This window comes from Vulpes lagopus, chromosome 22 (genome assembly GCF_018345385.1).
Source record: "Vulpes lagopus strain Blue_001 chromosome 22, ASM1834538v1, whole genome shotgun sequence".
In the NCBI taxonomy this organism is placed as follows: Eukaryota; Metazoa; Chordata; class Mammalia; order Carnivora; family Canidae; genus Vulpes; species Vulpes lagopus.
In genome coordinates this window covers 10,633,701-10,654,080 of record NC_054845.1, presented here as the reverse complement: position 1 = coordinate 10,654,080, position 20,380 = coordinate 10,633,701, and the positions used below count along the sequence as shown (strand labels likewise).

Below are 20,380 nucleotides of genomic sequence, written 5' to 3'. Positions count from 1 at the left end.
ATCAACCCCCAGTAGATTTTGTGTCTCATTGACTAGAATTATGTAACATGAATACTTCTAGCTTCAAAGAAAAGTGGGAAAACTAATATTTGGTAAGAGGGAATGGGATTTCCAATAATGATTCATCATTTTGGGCTGGATAGGTTGCTGTTTTTTTTTTTTTTTTTTTTTTTTTAAGATTTTATTTTATTCATGAGAGACACAGAGAAAGAGAGGCAGAGACACAGGCAGAGGGAGAAGCAGGCTCTATGTAAAATAATTAGGAAGACAAACCATGAGAGACTCCTAACTCTGGGAAACAAACAGGGTTGCCGAAGACGTGGAGGGTGGGGGGATAGCGTGACTGGGTGATGGGCACTAAGGAGGGCACTTGATGGGATGAGCACTGGGTGCTATACTATTGTTGGCAAATCAAATTTAAATAAAAAATTAAAAAGAATAAAGCTATATATTTTTCTCTAAAAGAAAAAAAAAGAATAGTGAGTCGATACAGACACTTAATATATACTTATTGAATTGGTTAGTTAAAAATACTGCTTTGGAATCCCTGAATATATTTTTTAATTGAAGTATAATTGACATGTTAGTTTTGGGTATACAACATAATGATTTGATGTGTATATACATTCTGATTTATATGCACAACAATAAGTCCAGTTACCATCTGTCACCATACATACTTAAGATTTTTTTTCTTGTACTGAGAACTTTTAAGCTCTACCTGCTTTCTTAGAACATTCAAATAGGCAATACAATGTTCACTATAGTCACCATGATGTACATTATATCCCATGATTTACTTGTTTTATAACTGGAAGTTTGCACCTTTTGATCCCTTTCCCCAATCTCTCCTTCCTCCACTCCTCCCTTCCCTCTGGCAATCACCAATTTTTTATTTATACAATTCCCTGTCTTCCTTAATCCTAGTTTACTGTAGGTACTAGAAGCTTAAACTCAAGGACATACACATAATCAAGCCCTTATTATATATTTTATGGAGTGTGGAATTAATCTCTCTGCCTTATGCCTGATATTTGGTATGCCAGAGCTAGGTGGTTTATTAGCCTTAAAAGTACTAAAATAATTTGCATTTCCTATGACTAGGTGGTTTTTATTAATTACATGCAATGAGGCGCATGACTTATAATATATTCAGAGATTCCACAGGTAGATATTATTAGTCTCATGATGATATTTTGTACCTGCTTTGGTGCTGTGGTTCTGGCAATGAATTTTCCTTCATATCTATAGCTTCTGCTGAGTGGCCCGAGCTCCATGACTCCCACCTATTAATTGCATGTAATCTTGTTATTTTATCCACTTTGTATTATCTTGGGAATCTGGGCTTGAGGAACTGTGTAAAAATGCTTATATTCTGGCTAATGTGGTTGCTGTGAGTAATAAACTTTAGCTTATGACCCAGGAAGTTCATTTCTTCTATCAGCCTTCATGAAACTGTGGCAGGCTAACTAGTTAGCTTACAAGCAGGGTACATTCTTGACAGCTTGGTGACAAGATGGGTTATTGACAAACATGGCTTTCTGAAAGATGAAGGACTGCTGGGACCTTGTGGTCTGATCAGTTGCATTTAAAGTAAGCCCATGGGAACTGGTGGAAAGTGATGACCGAATAGTATGATTGATCAGGTAATAAACAGTCCTTTATTCTAGACTATTAGAGAGATGATTATAAGTTAAGAGTTAGGAAGTAGGCTTAGAAACAGCTGTGTGAACAGTGCCCTGGTTGTTGCTAATCATCCTCCAGATAGGGAGACTTCCTTGCCAATCTGATGATCCCCCTCAATGTCTGTCCTATGTTAATAATTATTACTAAGATCAGTCCTGAGTAAGCAGAAGATTCTGCTCTTTGACAACAGTTACGGTGGTGCCTACCTATACTGAGGATGAGAGGATGGAAATTTATAACTGTTATGGATAGAAACCAACTAAAGCATTAGAACTTTGTCTGGTTTTCTTGGGAGATGAAGATGCCTATAAAGGAAGGACGGCAATGACTGGGCCATCTCATGGCTAAGTACAGCTGCAGTATATGGTGATAATCTTACATACATTCCAAAACAATTAGTAAGAGATCTGAGTTTTTTTATCATGAGTTCTGGCTGCTAAAAGGCAGTTTGGCCCTCTTGGGGAGATTATCCTGAGACAGAAAAACCCTGGTGGAAACCATAATAGGTAGTGACTAGTTTGGAGGCATTTATTGCCCTGATTGTGTACACAGAGCTGATGAGAGTGATCCACTGACCCAAAAAACGGACCCAAAGAAATATAAATTCTTGAAGTCAGCTCTGGTGCCTTGGAAAACTCCTTTAACCCTGATATTGAAGCCAGGAAGAATTTATGAGATGTCATCATAGTAACGGGACAGCAGATGCCCTGGTTTGAAGTGGACTCCTCTAAGTAGGTCACTACTGTGCAAGCCAAGTTAGTTACCTGACAACACAACAAACCTCATGGACCTATACAGAAGGAATGTGACTACAGCTCTCAAGTCAAATAATTCCCAAAGGTGAAATAAAGGTGTCAGCTATGAAGACCTTGTTGCCTGATATATAGTGTTGGGTAAACCAGCAACATTAGAAGTTCATTTGATTGAACTATGAATTGCTGCTACACCACTCAAAACTGAAAATAAACGTGAAGTCTTGTTAGATGGCCTGGAGTTGCCTTCTTCTGAACCCCATGACACTTCCTTTCCCTCTTAACCTCATCCTAAAGGCTTTAAAGAGAAACATGATTAAAGATGGAGCCAAGATCTCCCTGTCCCTAAAAGGGGATATAAGGTTCTATACTGCCATCGAAGTTTTCTGGGGGAATTTCAGGGAGGGTAGGGACCCAACCGTTTCTGGCTTTGTTGGTTATGAATGTACAAGTCTCTACCTATGGAAGGAAAACTTAGTTGGATTCAACTTGCAGGATTTGGGCAGGGTTCACAATGGGGAAGGGAACTAATATAACCTTTTGGATGAGTCTTTTTAGGGAAGTTCAGTGTACTGTTGTTTTCCACATCTGAATATGTAGTAGGAACTATTATATTCGTACTTATCTGTCTCCATTCCACAGAGCTACAGGTAGAGAAGTGCTGGTGGGACATGTATTGCTACTCAGATTGTAAATTGTCTCCTTGTGCTCTTTCAGATGGTCTAACAGAAACACACTAGAATCCTAGAAGGAAAGGGGAAATCACAGCCTTCATTGAGGACTTAAAGGAGCAGGGAAAGCTGCATTATCTCAATACCACATCCCTATATGGCCAGTGAATTTGCTAATGAAGTTGGAGACTTAGAGTTATCACTCTGAATCCAATTGTTTCCTCTATATCCCTGCCGTTTCAGGTATTGTGATTATAACTGTATCCACTACACAAGACTGATGGCACTTGGTATGCTGTCTTGTACGCTGCCAGTACCACCCTTTCCATACCACTGACAAAGGATGAAGCCAGTTTGCATATGACTTTCACACTTAGCCAGGGTACCTACTAGCCTGCTACTTTCTACCAGTGAGTGGGTCTGAGCTACTGAGCCCAGGCACACTCTGAAAGCAAGGCAGTGTATGAGGGAAGAGGGGGTACCAACCCTGAGATAAGGTAAAGTGCCAAAATAAAGCAGAAGTCTTGCCTTCTAGGAGCACCTGCGTGGCTCAGTCAGATAAGTATCTGACTCTTGATCTCAGCTCAGGTCTTGATCTCAGGGTCATGAGTTCAAGCCTCGCTTTGGGCTCCACACTGGGCATGGAGCCTACTAAAAAAAAAAACAAAAAACAAAAAACACCAAAAAACCAAAAGCCTTCTAATTGCTCTAGATGTCCCTCACAGGCTAGCCTTCCTCACACCCTTGTTTTTCCAGTGTTCCTACTTTGGAAATAACAATCTCCTGATTTTGGCTGGTGTAGCCACTAACATGCAGGGGAGTTTGTGTTATAGGAGGAGAAAAGATACCTGAAATCAACTGACTGGGTTTGGGCAAAAGTTGCAGTGGGGACAAACTTAAGAGTGACCTTATGGGTAGGGCCCTCACTGCTGATTGAATATACTGTTATAGTTCTCATTACTAACCTTATGAAATGAAATTAATGTGTTGCATGCTTATACTGTAAATACTCATAATTTGTCAGAAGACAGTCTTCCATTCAGGGTTATTGCCACAGGTACAAAAGTTCTTGTCATTTGCCACAGGTGGGTGGCGGATCAGGATTTATATGAGTGCCTCCACCCTCTGATTTCTAAAGATGTTCTGTTGGTTAGCAAGTCAAAAGCCTCCATCTCATTGGCTCTGGTTGACCATCAGGGGTAGCTGATAAACCCTGAAAAATCCAAGAGTCTGCTTGCCAAGTAGATTCTCTTGGGACTCTGGACAGATTCACAGCACTCAGTTCCTTTGGCAGTCAAAGAAAAAGGGCAGTCTCTTCAACTACCTGTCACCAAAAGGATGCTCAGCATTTTTTTTTTAACTCTGGGTATGAGAGACTGTATATACCTCATTTAGGCATTCAACATGCTTTGAGTGGGGTCTAAACCAGTAGATTTTGCTGGCCAAATGGTAGTAGTATGTTAAGAGGTACATCTGACTTGGTCCTAGCATCTTTTTGGTTTTGCATGAAAAGTATCCGCCACTGGTTTTGGCCCTAAACTTATCCCCTATTTTGGCACCTGAAGCAAAGTCAATGGCTCAGTGGAGCCCCGGATTCACAGAGGTGGCCCTAAATGCCTAGGCAAAGTTCATTGATGGTTCAGCTAAGCTGAAACCTGATGGTGTCAGTGAGTTACTGTGGCTGTTTAAGGGCCAGGTATGCAGAAGCAATAATGGATATGATTACCTGACTTTGTTGGGCAGAACTCTGTCCAGTACTATTCTTAAGAGCCTTGTTATATTTTTACTTACTTTTGGGCTATTGTCAATGGCTTAGCTGCCTGGTTTGTCATTTGGAAAACCACAGACTGCTGGATTACACTCCTCTTTGGGGCTGCAAACTAAGAACCAAATTGCTACTATGAAAATAACCATCTGGGTCACTTCTGTAGATGTGATCAATAAAGGCATGTTCTTAGTGAGACTAGCTGGAATCAAGCTGCTGATTTAGCCTCTACTCCGCAGATTGCCACAATTATTGCCTGGATTTTTCATGATACTGCCCACCTTCATAGCTGGGCCCAAAGTAGTCAACTTTGGTGAAGTTTAGAGGCTGCCACTGCATGCCCAACTTGATTCCTGCCAAATGTTGACCCATTTGTCTTGTGATAGGAGAGCTTATATTACAAGTATCCCACCTGCTCCTAGCATCGGACTTTGAGACATCTTTGGTGGTAATTGGTTGATACTTTTCCAGGTTATGGTATTACTTTCAGTCCAGTCAGATGACTTCAGCTACATCCACATCATTGTAAATTGCAAGATTTTACTCTTCTTTATGCCTGAGTAATATTCCACTGTGTGTGGGTGTGTACACACCCACACACACCACATCTTGTTTATCCATTCATCAGTCAGCTTCCATAATTTGGCTACTGTAGACAATGCTGCTGTAGACATCAGGGTGCATGTATCCTTTTGTATTCTTTGTGTAAATACTCAGTAGTACTATTGCTAGATCATAGGGTAGTTCTATTTTTAACTTTCTGAGGAGCCTCTCTACGGTTTTCCACAGTGGCTGCATCAGTTTGTATTCCCACCAAAAGTGCACAAGTGTTCCTTTTTCTCTGCATATTTGGTAACACATGTTGTTTCATGTGTTGTTGATTTTAGTCATTCTAAGAGGTGTGAGGTGGTATCTCATTGTAGTTTTAATTTGTATTTCCCTGGTGATGAGTGATGTTGAGCATCTTTTCATGTGTTTGTCAGCCATCTGTATATCTTCTTTGGAGAAATATCTATTGATGTCTTCTGCCCATTTATAAATTGGATTATTTGTTTTTTTGGGCATTGAGTTTTATAAGTTATGTATGTATTTTGGATACTAGCCCTTTATCAAATACATCATTTCCAAATATCTTTTCCTATTCTGTAGGCTGCCTTTTAGTTTTGTTGATTGTTTCCTTCACTGCACTGAAACTTTTTATTTTGATGTAGTCCCAGTAGTGTATTTTTGCATTTGTTTCCCTTGCCTCTGGGGACATATCTAGAAAGAAGTTGCTGTGGCTAATGTCAAAGAAATCACTGCCTGTGCTCTCTAGGATTTTTTTTTTTTTTTGGTGTCATGTCTCACATTTAGGTCTTTAATCCATTTTGAATTTATTTTTGTGTATAGTGTAAGGAAGTGGTCCTATTTCATTCTTTTGTCACAATTTACCTCTTTTAATACTGTGAATCCATTAGCAAATTATTAAATAGTTATTTTTAGTAGTTTGTCCTTTAACCTTTATACTAGAGTTAAGTGATAATATACAATCATATTACAATGTTAGACTATTCTGATTTTGACTGTATAACTATTACCAGTATGGTTTATATTTTCATATGTTTTTCTTAGCATCCTTTTATTTCATTTTGAAGAACTACTTTCAGCATTTTTTGAAAAGCAGGTTTAATGGTGATAAATTCCCTTATCTTCTGTTTCTCTGGGAAAGTCTATTTCATTTCAAAGGACAGTTTTGCTGAGTAAAATATTATTGGTTGGCAGGCTTTTTTCTTTCAGCACTTGAATGTAGTCCTCTGCTGGCTGGCAGGGTCTCTCTGATAACCTTATAGGGGGTCTCTTGTATGTGAGGAATTGTTTTTCTCTTGCTGTTTTAAAATACCCTCTTTGTCTTTGATAATGGAAGTTTTATTACAGTGTGTCTTAGAAAAATCTTTTTGGGTTGAATTTCTCTGAAGACCTATGAACTTCATATATGTCCAAAATTCTCCCCAAATTTGGAAATTTTTCATTCATTTCTTTAAATATACTTTCTGCCCTTTTCTCTCTGTTCTTATGGGACTCCAGTGATATGTAAATTGTTTGACTTGATGGTACTCCATAATTCACATAGGCTTTCTTCACTTTCTTCATTCGTTTTCTTTTTTGTCTTCTGGATAACTTCTTTCTTTTTTTAATTTTATTTTTTTAATTTTTTAATGTAAATTCAATTTGCCAACATATAGTATAATACCCAGTGCTCATCTCGTGTGCTACTCCTTCCTTCTTTCTTCCTTTTTTCTTTTGTTCATTCTTTCTTTTTTCGTTTGTTCTTTCTCAAGACCAAGTGGATTCCTTATTACACTTAATTTTTTTAAATTTGAATTTTATTTTAATTCCAGTATAATTAACATACAGTGTTATATTAGTTTCAGGTGTACAATATGATTAAAAAATTTTGGCAGCCCTGGTGGCCCAGCGGTTTGGTGCCGACTTCAGCCCAGGGTGTGATCCTGGAGACCAGGGGTTGAGTCCCGCATCAGGCTCCCTGCATGGAGCCTGATTCTCCCTCTTTCTCTGCCTGTGTCTCTGCCTCTCTTTCTGTGTCTGTCATGAATAAATAAAATCTTTAAAAAAAATTCTATATATGACTCCGTGCTCATCAAGATAAGTATACTTTTAATTACCTTCATCTATTTTACCCATCCACCCACCTACCTCCCTTTTGGTAACCATCTGTTTGTTCTCTATAGTTAAGAGTCTGTTTTTTGGTTTGTCTCTCTTTTTCCCTTTGTTCATTTGTTTTAATTCTTAAATTCCATATGAGTAAAATCATATTTATTTTTCTCTGATTTCATTTAGCATTATACATTTCAGATCCATCCACGTGTGGCAAATGGCAAGATTTCGTTATTTTTTATGGCTGAATAATATTCCATTTTATATATCTCACATCTTTATCGATTCATCTATTGATGGACATTTAGGCTATTTTCATTATTTGGTTATTATAAATAATGCTGCAATAAATATAAGGTACATATATCTCTTTGAATTAATGATTTCATATTCTTTGGGAAAATATCCAGTAGGGCAATTACTGGATTACAGAGTAGTTCTATTTTTAATTTTTTGAGGAACCTCCATACTGTCTTCCACAGTGACTGCATCAGTTTACATATCCAGCAATGCAGAAGGTTCCTTTTTCTCCACATCCTTGCCAACACTTGTTTCTTGTGGTTTTTAATTTAACTAGTCTCACAGGTGTAAGGTGATATCTCATTATGGTTTTGATTTGCATTTCCCTGGTGATGAGTGATGTGGGCATCTTTTCATGCGTCTGTTCACCAATCATGTGTCTTTTTTGGAGAAATGTCTCATGTCTTCTCATTTTTATTTTTTTTTTTATGTCTTCTCATTTTTAATTAGATTATTTGTTTTTGGGGTGTTGAGTTTTATAAGCTCTTTATATATTTTGGATACTAACCCTGTATTGGATATGTCATTTACAAATATATTCTTCATTTCTGTAGGTTGTCTTTTAGTTTTGTTGATTGCTTCATTTTCTGTGCAGAAGCAATCACCTCCTCCAGTTTTTACTGCCTGGCTTAGGGAGAGTAATAGCTTCTGTCAGCCTTGGCAGGGATTCTCAGGCTTTCTTAGACCTTTTCAGTGGATAGTCTGCTCAACATTTGTTTCTTCTTGGGTGGTGGGGGGTGGGGAGGGGCAATTTTTTTTGAGGGGCAAATTCTTAAGATTGTATGCATTCTCTTGATTTTGTAAAGCCAGGATGGGTGCTGACAGCCTTCCATTGGCTTCCCTGAGGGCAGAATTGAATGCTCAAGTTTCTGTGCTTTTTCCCACTCCAGTAGAATCAAGCCAGCTTTCATATGTGCTCACTAATTGACTGCAAAGGGTTACACTCACTGCTGAGCAGAGAGCCTGATGCAGAGCTTAATCCCAGGACCTGAGATCATGACCTGAGCAGAAATCAGACACTTAACCAACTGAGCCACCTAGGTGCCCTGTCTTTACTTTTGATATCCAATTTAGACTGGTATTATAGAATTAGATGAGAAATAGTCTTACCAAAGAGAAGAAGCAGGAGAAGGAGGAGTAGGAGATGAAGAAAGAGAAGAAGAAAAAGAAACAGGAAAATCTAGATGCAAGAGAGGAAATAAACATATGCTAAAAAAGAGATCCACAGTTTGACCCAATTAAACATGTGATAAATGCCTATATTAAGAAAAAAAGAGAAATTGCAAATAAAGCACCTAACTTTATGCCTCAAGGAACTAGAAAAACAACAAACTAAGGCCAAAGTTAGCAGAAAGAAGGAAATAAGAAAGATCAGAGAAAAAAATAAGTAGAAACCAGAAAAATTAAATGGAACTAAGAGCAGGTTTTTAAAGAGATAACAAGAAATCTAGGACTCCTGGGTGGCTCAGCAGTTGAGCATCTGCCTTTGGCTCAAGGTGTGATCCTGGGTCTGGAGATTGAGTCCTGCATCGGGCTCCTTGCAAGGATCCCACTTCTCCCTCTGCCTATGTCTCTGCTTCTCTTTCTGTGTTTCATGAATAAATAAATAAAATCTTTTTTTAAAAAAAGTAAAAAATCTTTAGGTAGAACCATTAAGAAAAAAGGAAAGATGACTCAAAATTGGAATTGAAAGAGATGTTACAATTGATATCACAGAAATACATAGATTCATAAGAAACTCTTGTGAACAATTATATACCAACAAATTGGATTACCTAGGAGAAATAAACTAATTCCTAGAAACATATAACTTAAACTGAATCATGAATAAATGGCAAATCTGAATAGACAAATGAGAAAGAAGATTAATAAACCCTCCCAACAAAGAAAAGTCCAGGACCAGATGGTTTTACTGATAAGTTCCACCAAACACTTAAAGAAGAGTGAATAAAAATCCTTCTCAAAGTCTTCCAAAAAATTAAATTGGAAGAAACTCCCAAACTCATCTTACAAGATCAACATAACTCTGGTACCAAAGCCACATAAAGACACTACAAGAAAAGGAAACTATAAACTGATATCCCTGATGATTATAGATGCAAATATTCTCAACAAAATCTTAGCCAGCTGAATCCAATAGCATATTAAAGGGATCACATATCATGATCATGTGGGATTTATCCTTGGGATGCACAGAGGTTCAATATATGCAAATCAGTAAATTTGATATTCCACATTAACAGAGTTAAAGATAAAATTATATGATCTCAATAGATGAAGAAAAACACTTGACAAAATATAGCATTCTTTCATGATAAAATAAGAAATTGGGTATGGAAGAAATTTACTTCAACATAATAGAGGTCAAAATATATCACGCCAACAGCTAAAATCATCCTTACTGGTGAAAAGGGAGAAGGCAAGATGGAAGAAGAGTAGGGGATCCTTGTTTCATCTGGTCCCCTTAATTTAGCTAGATAATTATCAAATCATCTTGAACATCTATGAATTCAACCTGAGATGTAAGAAAAGAATGGCTGGAACTATACAAATAGAAAAGTGACAACCTTTTAAAAAGTTGTAAAGTTAAGGCCCTCTGATTTTTGAAGCAAAATGTTATAAGGACTCATCTTTCAAGTACTAGTAGTTCCCCTTGCCTGGGGTACGTAGTATGGGATCTATTCCTCTCTTCTCTGTGCTTGTGGTGTCCTCCCCCCCCCCCTTTTTTGTGGCTAGTCTCTCTGGGTATGTAGATGTCTGTGCCATCTACCCTTTTTAATGAGGCCTCTTCTCTGTGATTAACTGAGAATATATTTGGCCACTTTGGGGGTGTTCTGGCTTAGTTTCACTGAAATTGTTGTTATCTAGATGTATCCATGGGATGAGGTGAGCTTAGCATCCTCCTCCTCTGCCATCTTCCCATGCTCCTCTTTGTCTTTCTTTTTTTTTTCAAATAGGAATATTTATTTTCATTATTCTATCTCTCTCCCACTAATGTATGATTAAGAGAGACTGATAATTTGCTTGTGGTTCATAAGAGTAATTCAAGGGAGTTGTATCTAGACTTGTATTTTAAGCCCAATGCTGTGGTTGAATGAAGCTTTAGGAGAGCTTGAATGGTAGTAAGCATATTTTATATTTGAGAAAGGTATGAATAATTATGGTACAAAATGAATAATTATGGCCAAGAAGATGGACTTTGGTAGAATGAATGATTGACCCAAACACATTACCCTTTCTTGTATTCACGCTCTTTTCCAATTAACTTTTCAGGTTTTTTCCTATTAGAAGTAGAGTATACTTCTGGGCCCTTCGCTTTGAGCTTGTTCAGGTCATTCTTCTTATAGAGACAGCCAGCATCCAACGATAAATCAATCCAGAAGTAAAGTGTTCAACCCCTTTGCCCCAAATTGGAAAAACTCTTTAGAGCCATCTCAACTTTAGGACTCCCTACAGGGTCTGCTGAGGCCATGATTGGGACTACATTGCAGGTCAACATCTATCTCTTCTTTCCATCCTGTTTCTTTACTCTCCCTTCCTCAGATGTTGGTCCCAATAGTACGCTCTAATGCATGTCCTAAACATACATTTCCATCACAGTTTCCCTCCCAGAGAACCTAAACTGTGAAAAGCAAAAGTAGAGGACAAAGGAATAGTAAATACTGAGAAAACACTAAACCTAGAATTCTACACTTACTTAAAATGACCATTCAAAAAAATAAAAAATATGTGATAAAATTGAAGGAAAAAATTATTTAAAAAAATATATATTCCTTCAAAACTGGTAGAAAGGGAAAAAATATAAAAACCTATCCAATTTCATACAATACAGGAAAGGAGTACAAAAGGATCTCAGGGGAAAAAAACATTTTAATAGGAAAAACAAAACATGTGAGTTACAATAAATTTGTAAGTGAAAGCCACCTTTTAAAATATTTTGAGACTGCACTGAAGACCACAGACACATGTAAAACTTAAGGGTCAGAAAGGGTGAAACTAAAGAGAAAAAAATGAACAAATACTAACCAAAGGAAAGCTGATATATCACTATTGATAAAAAATTAATACTCATTTTTAAAACAAATACAATTATTTGGAGAATAGAGAGTTCCTACATAATTACTTAAAGCAAGAAAAATTCACTAAGTAGACATAACCATTGATATAATTTCAAAATATACACAGCTAAAAATAACAATTTCAAATAGAAATTGACAAATTCACAATTAAAATGAGATAATTTAATCTGTTCTTTTTAAGATTAATATTTGTGTTAATAGAGCTAGCAAGCAAAAACTTTAGTGAGGATGTAAAAATGTGGACATAATAACTTGATATGGTGGACATATAATGAATACTGCTTCCAAACATTAGAGAATATGTAATTAAAGGATATAGGGAATTTTACTTTGATGTAATCCCACTTGTCTATTTTTGCTTTTGCTGGCTGTGCTTTTGGTTTCATATCAAAAAAAAAAAAAAAACACTAAAAAAGCAATGTTGAGAATTTTTGTTAATATCTAGGAGTTTTATGGTTTCACATCTTAAGGTTTAGTGTTCAGTCCATTTTGAGTTTTTTTTTGTATGTGTATGCTCTGAAACAAAGGTCCAATTTCATTCTTGTGGATATCCAGTTTTCCCAACACAATTAATTGAAGCGATTATCGTGTCCCCATACTTGGCACCCTTTTCAAAGATCAGGTGACCATATATGTGTGGATTTATTTCTGGGCTGTCTATTCTGTATGTGTTTTTTTTATGCCAGTACTATACTGGCTTGATTACTGTAGCTAACAACCAACAAAATGAAAAAGTAAACTATGGAATGTGAGAACATATTTATAAGCCATATCTGATAAAGTGTTAATATCTAAAATATATAAGAAACTCCTATGACTCAATAGCATAGAAACCCAAATAACTTGATTTTTGAAATGAGCAGAGGAACTGATTAGGCATTTCTAGAAGGAAGATATACAAATGACCAGCCAGTATATGAAAAGGTGTTTAACATCGTTAATCATCAAGGAACTACAAATCAAAACCACTATGAGATCTTACCTCATACCGGCTATGCTGGCATTTATCTAAAACCAACTAAAGAAAATATGATAAATACTGGTAAGGCTATGGAGAAAAGGGAACTCTTATACATTGTTAATGAAAATGCAAATTTGTATAGTCACATTAGAAAAAATGTATGGAGGTTCCTCAAAAAACTAAAAATAGAATTAACATATGATCCAGGAATCCCACTTCTGGGTGTATATCCAAAGGAATTGAAACCAGGATATCTGTATTCTCATGTTAATTATAGGTTAATTACAGCATTATTTACAATAGTCAAGACATGGAGGCAACCTGAGTGTCTACTGAAGGATAAAGGAAATTTGGTATATACATACAATGGAATATTAATATGAGGAAGAAGAAAATTCTTTTTTGTAACAATATAAACCTGGAGTACTTTATGCTAGGTGAAGTAAGCAAGACAGAGAGCAAATATTGTATGATAACATATGCTGAATCTAAAATACTCAAACTCATAGAAACAGAATGAAATAGTGGCTGCCAGGGTTTGGAGGAGAAAAACAGGTATTCATCAATGGGTACAAAGTTTAGGTTATACAAGATAAATGAGTTCTGGAAATGTATTGTACAACACAATGCCAGTAGTTAATAATACTGTATTGTTTACTTAAAAATTTGCTAGGAGGGTATATCTTAAGTGTTCTTATCACAGAAAAGAATAATAAATAAGTAGAATGCACCTGGCTGGCTCAGTCAGAAGAGCATGTTACTCTTGATCTTGGGGTTGTGAATTTGAGCCCCACGTTGGGCGTAGAGATTACAAAAGAATAAGGAGAAAGAGAAAGGGAGGGAGGAAAGGGTAGTAGGAGAAGGAGGAAGAGGAAGAGAGAGAAATTGATGTAGCCACTATGGAAAAGACCATAGAGGTTCCTCAAAAAATTTAAAACTAACATATAGTCCAGCAATTCCACTTCTGGTATTTATCCAAAGAAAACAAAATCACTATCTGGAAAAGATAACTGCCCCTTCATGTTCATTGCAGCATTATTTACAATAGCCAAGACATGAAACAACAGAATTTTCCATTGACAGATGATTGGATAAACAACTTGTATATATATATATATACAATGGAATATTATTTGGCCATAGAACAGAAAGAACTTTGCCATTTGCAACAACATGGACAGACCTTGAGGGTGTTATGCCAAGTGAAATAAGTCAGAGAAAGAAATACTTTATTATCTGATATATATAAAATCTACAAATGAAGAAACAAACCAAAATCACAGATACATAGAACAAATTGGTATTTGCCAGAGGTGGCAGGTAGGGGATGGCAAAAATGGTAAAAGTGGTCAAGACATACAAACTTCCAGTTATAAGTAGGTCCTAGGGCTATAGTGTACAGCATGATTAGTATACCTAATAATACTCTATTGCATATTTGAAAGTTGCTAAGTTGTTGACATAAAAATAGTCATCACAGAAAAGAAACTGTGTGGTGATGGATGTTAACTTATGGTAATCATTCTGGTGTATATACATATGATCTGCATATCATATATATATATATATATATATATATATATATATTAATTGCATCTAAAAGTAGTACCATGTTATATGTCAATTATAGTCCAATAAAAAATAAAATATTTTTTAAAAGCATGTAGGAACTAAAAAGAGTTACAAACCAGAAGTACAATAATACTGGCTTTTGTGTTTACCTATGTAATTACCTTTCCCAGAATTCTTTGTTAATATGGGCTTGAGTTGTTGTCTAGTGTCCTTTGTTTCCAGCCTGAAGGACTTTCTTAGCATTTCTTCTTGTAAAGCAGCAATATTAGTGGCAAACACCCCCACCTTTTGTTAACCCAGAAATGCTTTAATTCTTATTCATTTTTAAAGTATAATTTGCTTGTTATATAGAATTCTAGTTGACAGTTTTTCTTTCAGCTGTTTAAATGTGCCATTCTACTGTCTACTTACCTACATAGCTTCTGATGAGAAATTGTTAATCTTATTGAAGAATTTTTGTATGTGATGAGTTTCTTCTTTCTTGCTCCTTTTAAGTTTTTACTTTTTCTTTTAGTAGTTTGATTTATATTATGTCTTGGCATGTATCTCTTTCAAGTTTATCCTCCTTGGAGCATGTTAAGCTCCATCCATATTTGGATGTGTAGATTTATGCCTTTTGTCATATTTGGGAAGTGTTCGGCCATTATTTCTTCAAAAATTCTTTCCAACACTTTCTCTTCTCTGTGATTTCTGTATATTGGTACATCTGAAGGTGCCAAAGTTCTTTCAGATACTCTGGATCCTTCTATTTGGTTCCTTTTTTATATTTTCTGTCTATTTATATTCTCATTTTGTTCATACATCATTTTCTTGATTTCCTTTATCTTTGTCTGTGGTTCTCTTGAGCTCTTTGAGCACATTTAAGAAAATTGTTTAAAAATCTTGGTCTAGGGATCCCTCGGTGGCGCAGCGGTTTGGCGCCTGCCTTTGGCCCAGGGCGCGATCCTGGAGACCCGGGATCGAATCCCACATCGGGCTCCCGGTGCATGGAGCCTGCTTCTCCCTCTGCCTATGTCTCTGCCTCTCTCTCTCTCTCTCTGTGACTCTCATAAATAAATAAAGATTAAAAAAATGTTTTAAAAAAAATCTTGGTCTAGTAAGTCCAGCATCTGAGTTTTTTCTAAAGTTATATCAATTAATTTTCTCCTATGAATGGCTATATTTCTATATTTCTTTCATATGCCTTATAATTTTTTGCTGAAAATTGGGAATTTTGAATATTATAATGCAATTGTGGTAATTAGATTTTCTTCATTCTCCAGGGGTTACTGCTATTGATTTTGAGGGCAGCAGTCATTTGTTTCTTTAGGGACCTATCCAAGCCTTTTTTTTTTTTTTTTTTGGTGAAGACTATATTCCTTGTCATTTGTGGCTAGTCATTGGACTGTTCCATTATCTCAGTGGCCAGCTAATGACCCAACAGATTTTCTTTTTTAAAAAATATTTTATTTAAACTCAATTTGCCAACATATAGAATAACAGTCAGTGCTCATCTCATCATGTTGCCCTCCTTAATGCCCTTTATCCAGTTACCTTCTCCCACCCACCTCCCCTTCTTCACCCATTCGTTTGTTTCCCAGAATTAGGAGTCTCTCATGGTTGGTCTTCCTCTCGATTTTTCCCTGCTCAGTTTCCCTTCTTTCCCTTATGGTCCCTTTCACTATTTCTTATATTCCACATATGAGTGAAACCATATGATAATTGTCTTTCTCCAACTGACTTATTTCACTCAGCATAATACCCTCCAGTTCTATCCATATCAATGTAAATGGTAGGTATTCATCCTTTCTGAGTAATATTCCATATATATATATATATGTTCCATATATATTAATATTAATATCCCATATATATATATATATATATATATATATATATATATATATATCCATGTCTTCTTTATCCATGCATCTGTTGAAGGACATTGTGGCTCCTTCCACTGTTTTGACCCTTTTGTGGACATTGCTACTATGAACAGTGGGGTGCAGATATCCTGTCATTTCACTACACCTGTATCTTTGGCCAACAGATTTTCTTAAACATCAAAATTTAGTTGTCCTTTCCTTTATTGACCAGTCCCCTGGATGATCTAAGTTTTGTATTAGATTCTGGAGTTTGAAATAGTCAATCTCAGTCTTTGACAGTTTATATTTGTTTCAGTGAAGAGAACAATTCTCTGAGCACCCTACTCCACCATTTTCCTTAATGTCACTTCTCCCTTTTTTGCTGTATTCTGTCTTTGGTATTAATCTTATTTTTATCTTTTTAAGTTACCATTTTTGTTTCCTATGATTTGGAGACACAAGAAGAGGTCAGTGATATACAAAATAATGCCACTTTTTAAAAAATGCTTGCCATTTCCTACCTCAACAACCTACTAATACAATGTTTCAGCTATGCAAAGTTATCTTACTACCTCTAGTTGCACTGATTAAATTGTAAATTAATTCTTTTCCTTAATACAAGGCCAAGTGATAACATTGGGTCTCATTTTGTTACTTATAGCTATCAATAATGCTATTTAAAAATCATATTGATATTTAATTACTTTTCTATTCACTTTCTGTTTTTATTTCAGAGTACCTTTTGTTCCATTAGCCCCAAGAATGGAAATGGAAATTGTCCTAATACTGTAGGTAAGTTTTTATTGTATACATACTGTTTAGATTTTCAAATATTCAGTGAGAGAATATGAACTCACATAAAGTAATAACTATCAAGACTTTCCTCAAAAAATGTAAATTACATCATGATGTTCTATGGTTATTGAGATAAAAAACCTATGAATTACAATATTAATTGGAAATCAAACAAAGCAAAATATAGGTCACCTTAAAATCCTGGATAATACTTATTTTACATGATTATAATATTACTAACCATTTATTATATTAATATATGTTTATAAGCATTTCATCTACCCTATAAATCTACCTAGTGAAGAAATTTTTCTGATTCAAAGAGACATTAGGTGATATCATTATGAAGACATATCTGACATATCAGTAAACCCAAAGGAGATAATCAAAATATTTAACACTAGAACATCCATAAACATGGAACAACCAAATTTGGGTCAGAATTTTGGGAGGACCCCTACTATGCTTGACTGGGATCAAAGAAAATGGTAGATTTCTAACGGAATCAGGTAACCAAAGCAATGAATGTAAGATGGGCATTTGAACATCTTGAGGCAGCAACTTTTTATAAATTAGTACAGAAATGTTTTAATATTTAATAGTTAAAATCATGTAGTGACTGAATATCCATCCAGAGTAGATTGCAGTAATCTAATTAAAATGAACAGAAAATAAGAAGATAACTAGAACACTTGACAGGAAAGATAAACAAGCACATTTCTTTGTAACATGCAAAAATTCTCCAACACTCCCACTCATGGGTTATCCAATGAAAGTGTGATTGGCAAAAGTAAGAAAGTGTGTTTGGCAGGAATGTTTTAAGAACAGACCTTTACCCTAAAAGGAAAATTTTGCTTACTTGAATAGTTGAATATAACAAAATAAAGATGATTAGAAATTAATGCTTCATGCATATGTTTTTGTATTTATATATATGTACACTAATGTATATGTGTTTGTACGTTTGTTCTATACATTAATAGCAATTCTAATAATTGGGGTACAGGAAGCCATTTGGGAGCATAGGATGTCAGTTGCAGGAACTGATACTTTAAATGTCAGGAAAGCTTTAAAGTACACCTAAGTTATTATTTATTCTAGAAGAAAAATATTTTGGAATAATATTCAGGGGTAATAAGACATCTTAGAAGAGTGGAATGCTTGGGTATTCATAATATGATTCCTACAAAACTTTTATTCTAATACCCTTTGGATTCTTCTAACCATTGCAGAACTTTTAGAGTAAATCTGATATAATTACAAACCAGCTCCTTATTGTATTATTTCTAACTATTCCTTAAAAAGAGAAAATACTCTATCAAATAATAGAGTATTAATATTAATATTAATGAGGGGATAAACTAGACCTCACCTCTGCCTTGGTACTAACTCTGTGATCTTAGGCAATCATTTGTCTTACTAAAGCCTTAATTTTGCCATTTTCAAAATGAAAGTATAGAAATAGGTACTAAGATGTTTCAACACTTTCCTTGTCATTATCTGATACTGTATTTTTAAATTTTTTATTTATTTTTATTTTTTATAGATTTTATTTATTTATTCATGAGAGACATAGAGAGAGACAGAGACAGAGACATAGGCAGAGGGAGAAGCAAGCTCCCCATGGGGAGCCTGATGCAGGACTTGATCCCAGGACCCTGGGATCATGCCCTAAGCTGAAGGCAGATGCTTAACCACTGAGATACCCAGGTGTCCCTGATACTGCCTTTTTTAATCTTCATAACTTTATAAACACTTTCCATGTATTTATTTAATCTTAATACAACTGTATAGGGTTCACAGTAGTATCCTAATTTTACAAATGAAGCAACTCAGGCATGGAAAGCCAGAGCAATTTGAAAATTATGTAAAAGAGGTTATGTGAAACAAGCCAGTGATCCAGCTACCTCTGAAAGGTAAAGAACCTTTGTAAGCAGTGTCAGATTAAACATAGGATTAGAAAGATCATTTATAGTAGTATATCTTTAAAAAAAGATTTATTTATTTGAGATTGAGAGAGAGAGAGAGCTGAGCAAAGGGCAGAGGAAGAGAGAGAATCCACAAGCAGACTCCTGATGAGCACAAAGCCCAATGTAGGGCTCTATCCCAGGACCATGAATTTGTGACCTGAGGCAAAACCAAGAGTCAGCCACTCAACCCACTGAGCATCCCTATAGTATATCTTTTTTTTTTTTTAAAGCAATGCTTAGAAAACAGGACTTATTTCCTTATTGCTCACTTCTGTCTTGCTCTTGGGCCAGTCATTAACTTTTCTGGATTTTTCTCATTTTTAAAATGGGAGAAATTGTTTTAAGATGATTGGGTCTCCTATTTCTCTTTAAGTCTGTATTCCTAAATTTGTATCTGAATAGAGCCTTTAAAAAACTATTTAATATTACTATATATTTTTTAAATGGGTTTTTTATACTTTCAAAACAAACAAGGACAAAAGAGACAAATTTAAAAAACCAGACTCTTAAACATAGAGAACAAATTGTTGGTTACCAAAGGAGAGGTGGGTAGGGAAATAGGTGAAGGGGATTGAGAGTATACTTAAAGTGATGAGCACTGAATAATATATAGAATGTTGAATCACTATATCGTACACCTGAAACCAATATAATACTGTATGTTAATTATGCTGGAATTTTAAAATAAATGCATAAATTAAGAAAAAATGGTTTGTTTTTACTTTGAACTATACTTTTCAGTTTACTCGTGTAGACCAGTCCTATATAATTAACCCAATACTTTTATAAATACTTTATATGAGGGGGGAGCTAAGATGGCAGCATAGTGGGAGTATCCTAGGCTTGTCTCAATCCTTGAACACAGCCAGATACCTACCAAATCATTCTGAATAACCAAGAGATCTACCTGAGGATGGACAGAACAAACTGCATAACTAGAGGGAGAGAAGAGGCCACATTGAGGAAGATGGGAAGTATGAAGACATAGTTTGGGGAAGAAATGGATCATAGGTGCTGTGGAGGGGAGTAAGCCCTGGTCAAGAAGAAAGGAGAGAGAGAGAGAGAGAGAGAGAGAGAGAGAGAGAGAGAGAGAGAGAGAGGAACATACTTTTTTTTAAAGATTTGTTTATTTATTCATGAGAGACACAGAGAGAAAGAGGCACAGGCAGAGGGAAAAGCAGGCTCCTCACAGGGAGCCTGATGTGGGACTCGACCCCTGGACTGGGATCACGCCCTGAGCCAAAGGCAGACGCTCAACCGCTGAGCCACCAAGGTATCCCAGGAGCATACTTCCCTAAAGCCATAGGCCAGGAAAATGAAAGGGGCTGAT

General features: G+C 35.8%; 1 protein-coding gene across 7 annotated transcripts in view; it reads left to right on the top strand.

Moving 5' to 3' along the window:
- Nucleotides 1-20,380, top strand: part of C2CD6 (C2 calcium dependent domain containing 6) — a 107,101-nt gene that overhangs the window by 49,471 nt on the left and 37,250 nt on the right. For 6 of the 7 annotated variants that reach the window (XM_041737604.1, XM_041737606.1, XM_041737605.1 and 3 more), the window contains one exon: nt 17,020-17,077. The exons of the other annotated variant lie outside the window; for it this stretch is intronic. In XM_041737604.1, the coding sequence (XP_041593538.1) occupies nt 17,020-17,077 (58 nt within the window). The remainder of the gene's footprint in view (nt 1-17,019; nt 17,078-20,380) is intronic. 7 annotated transcript variants of the gene reach the window in all.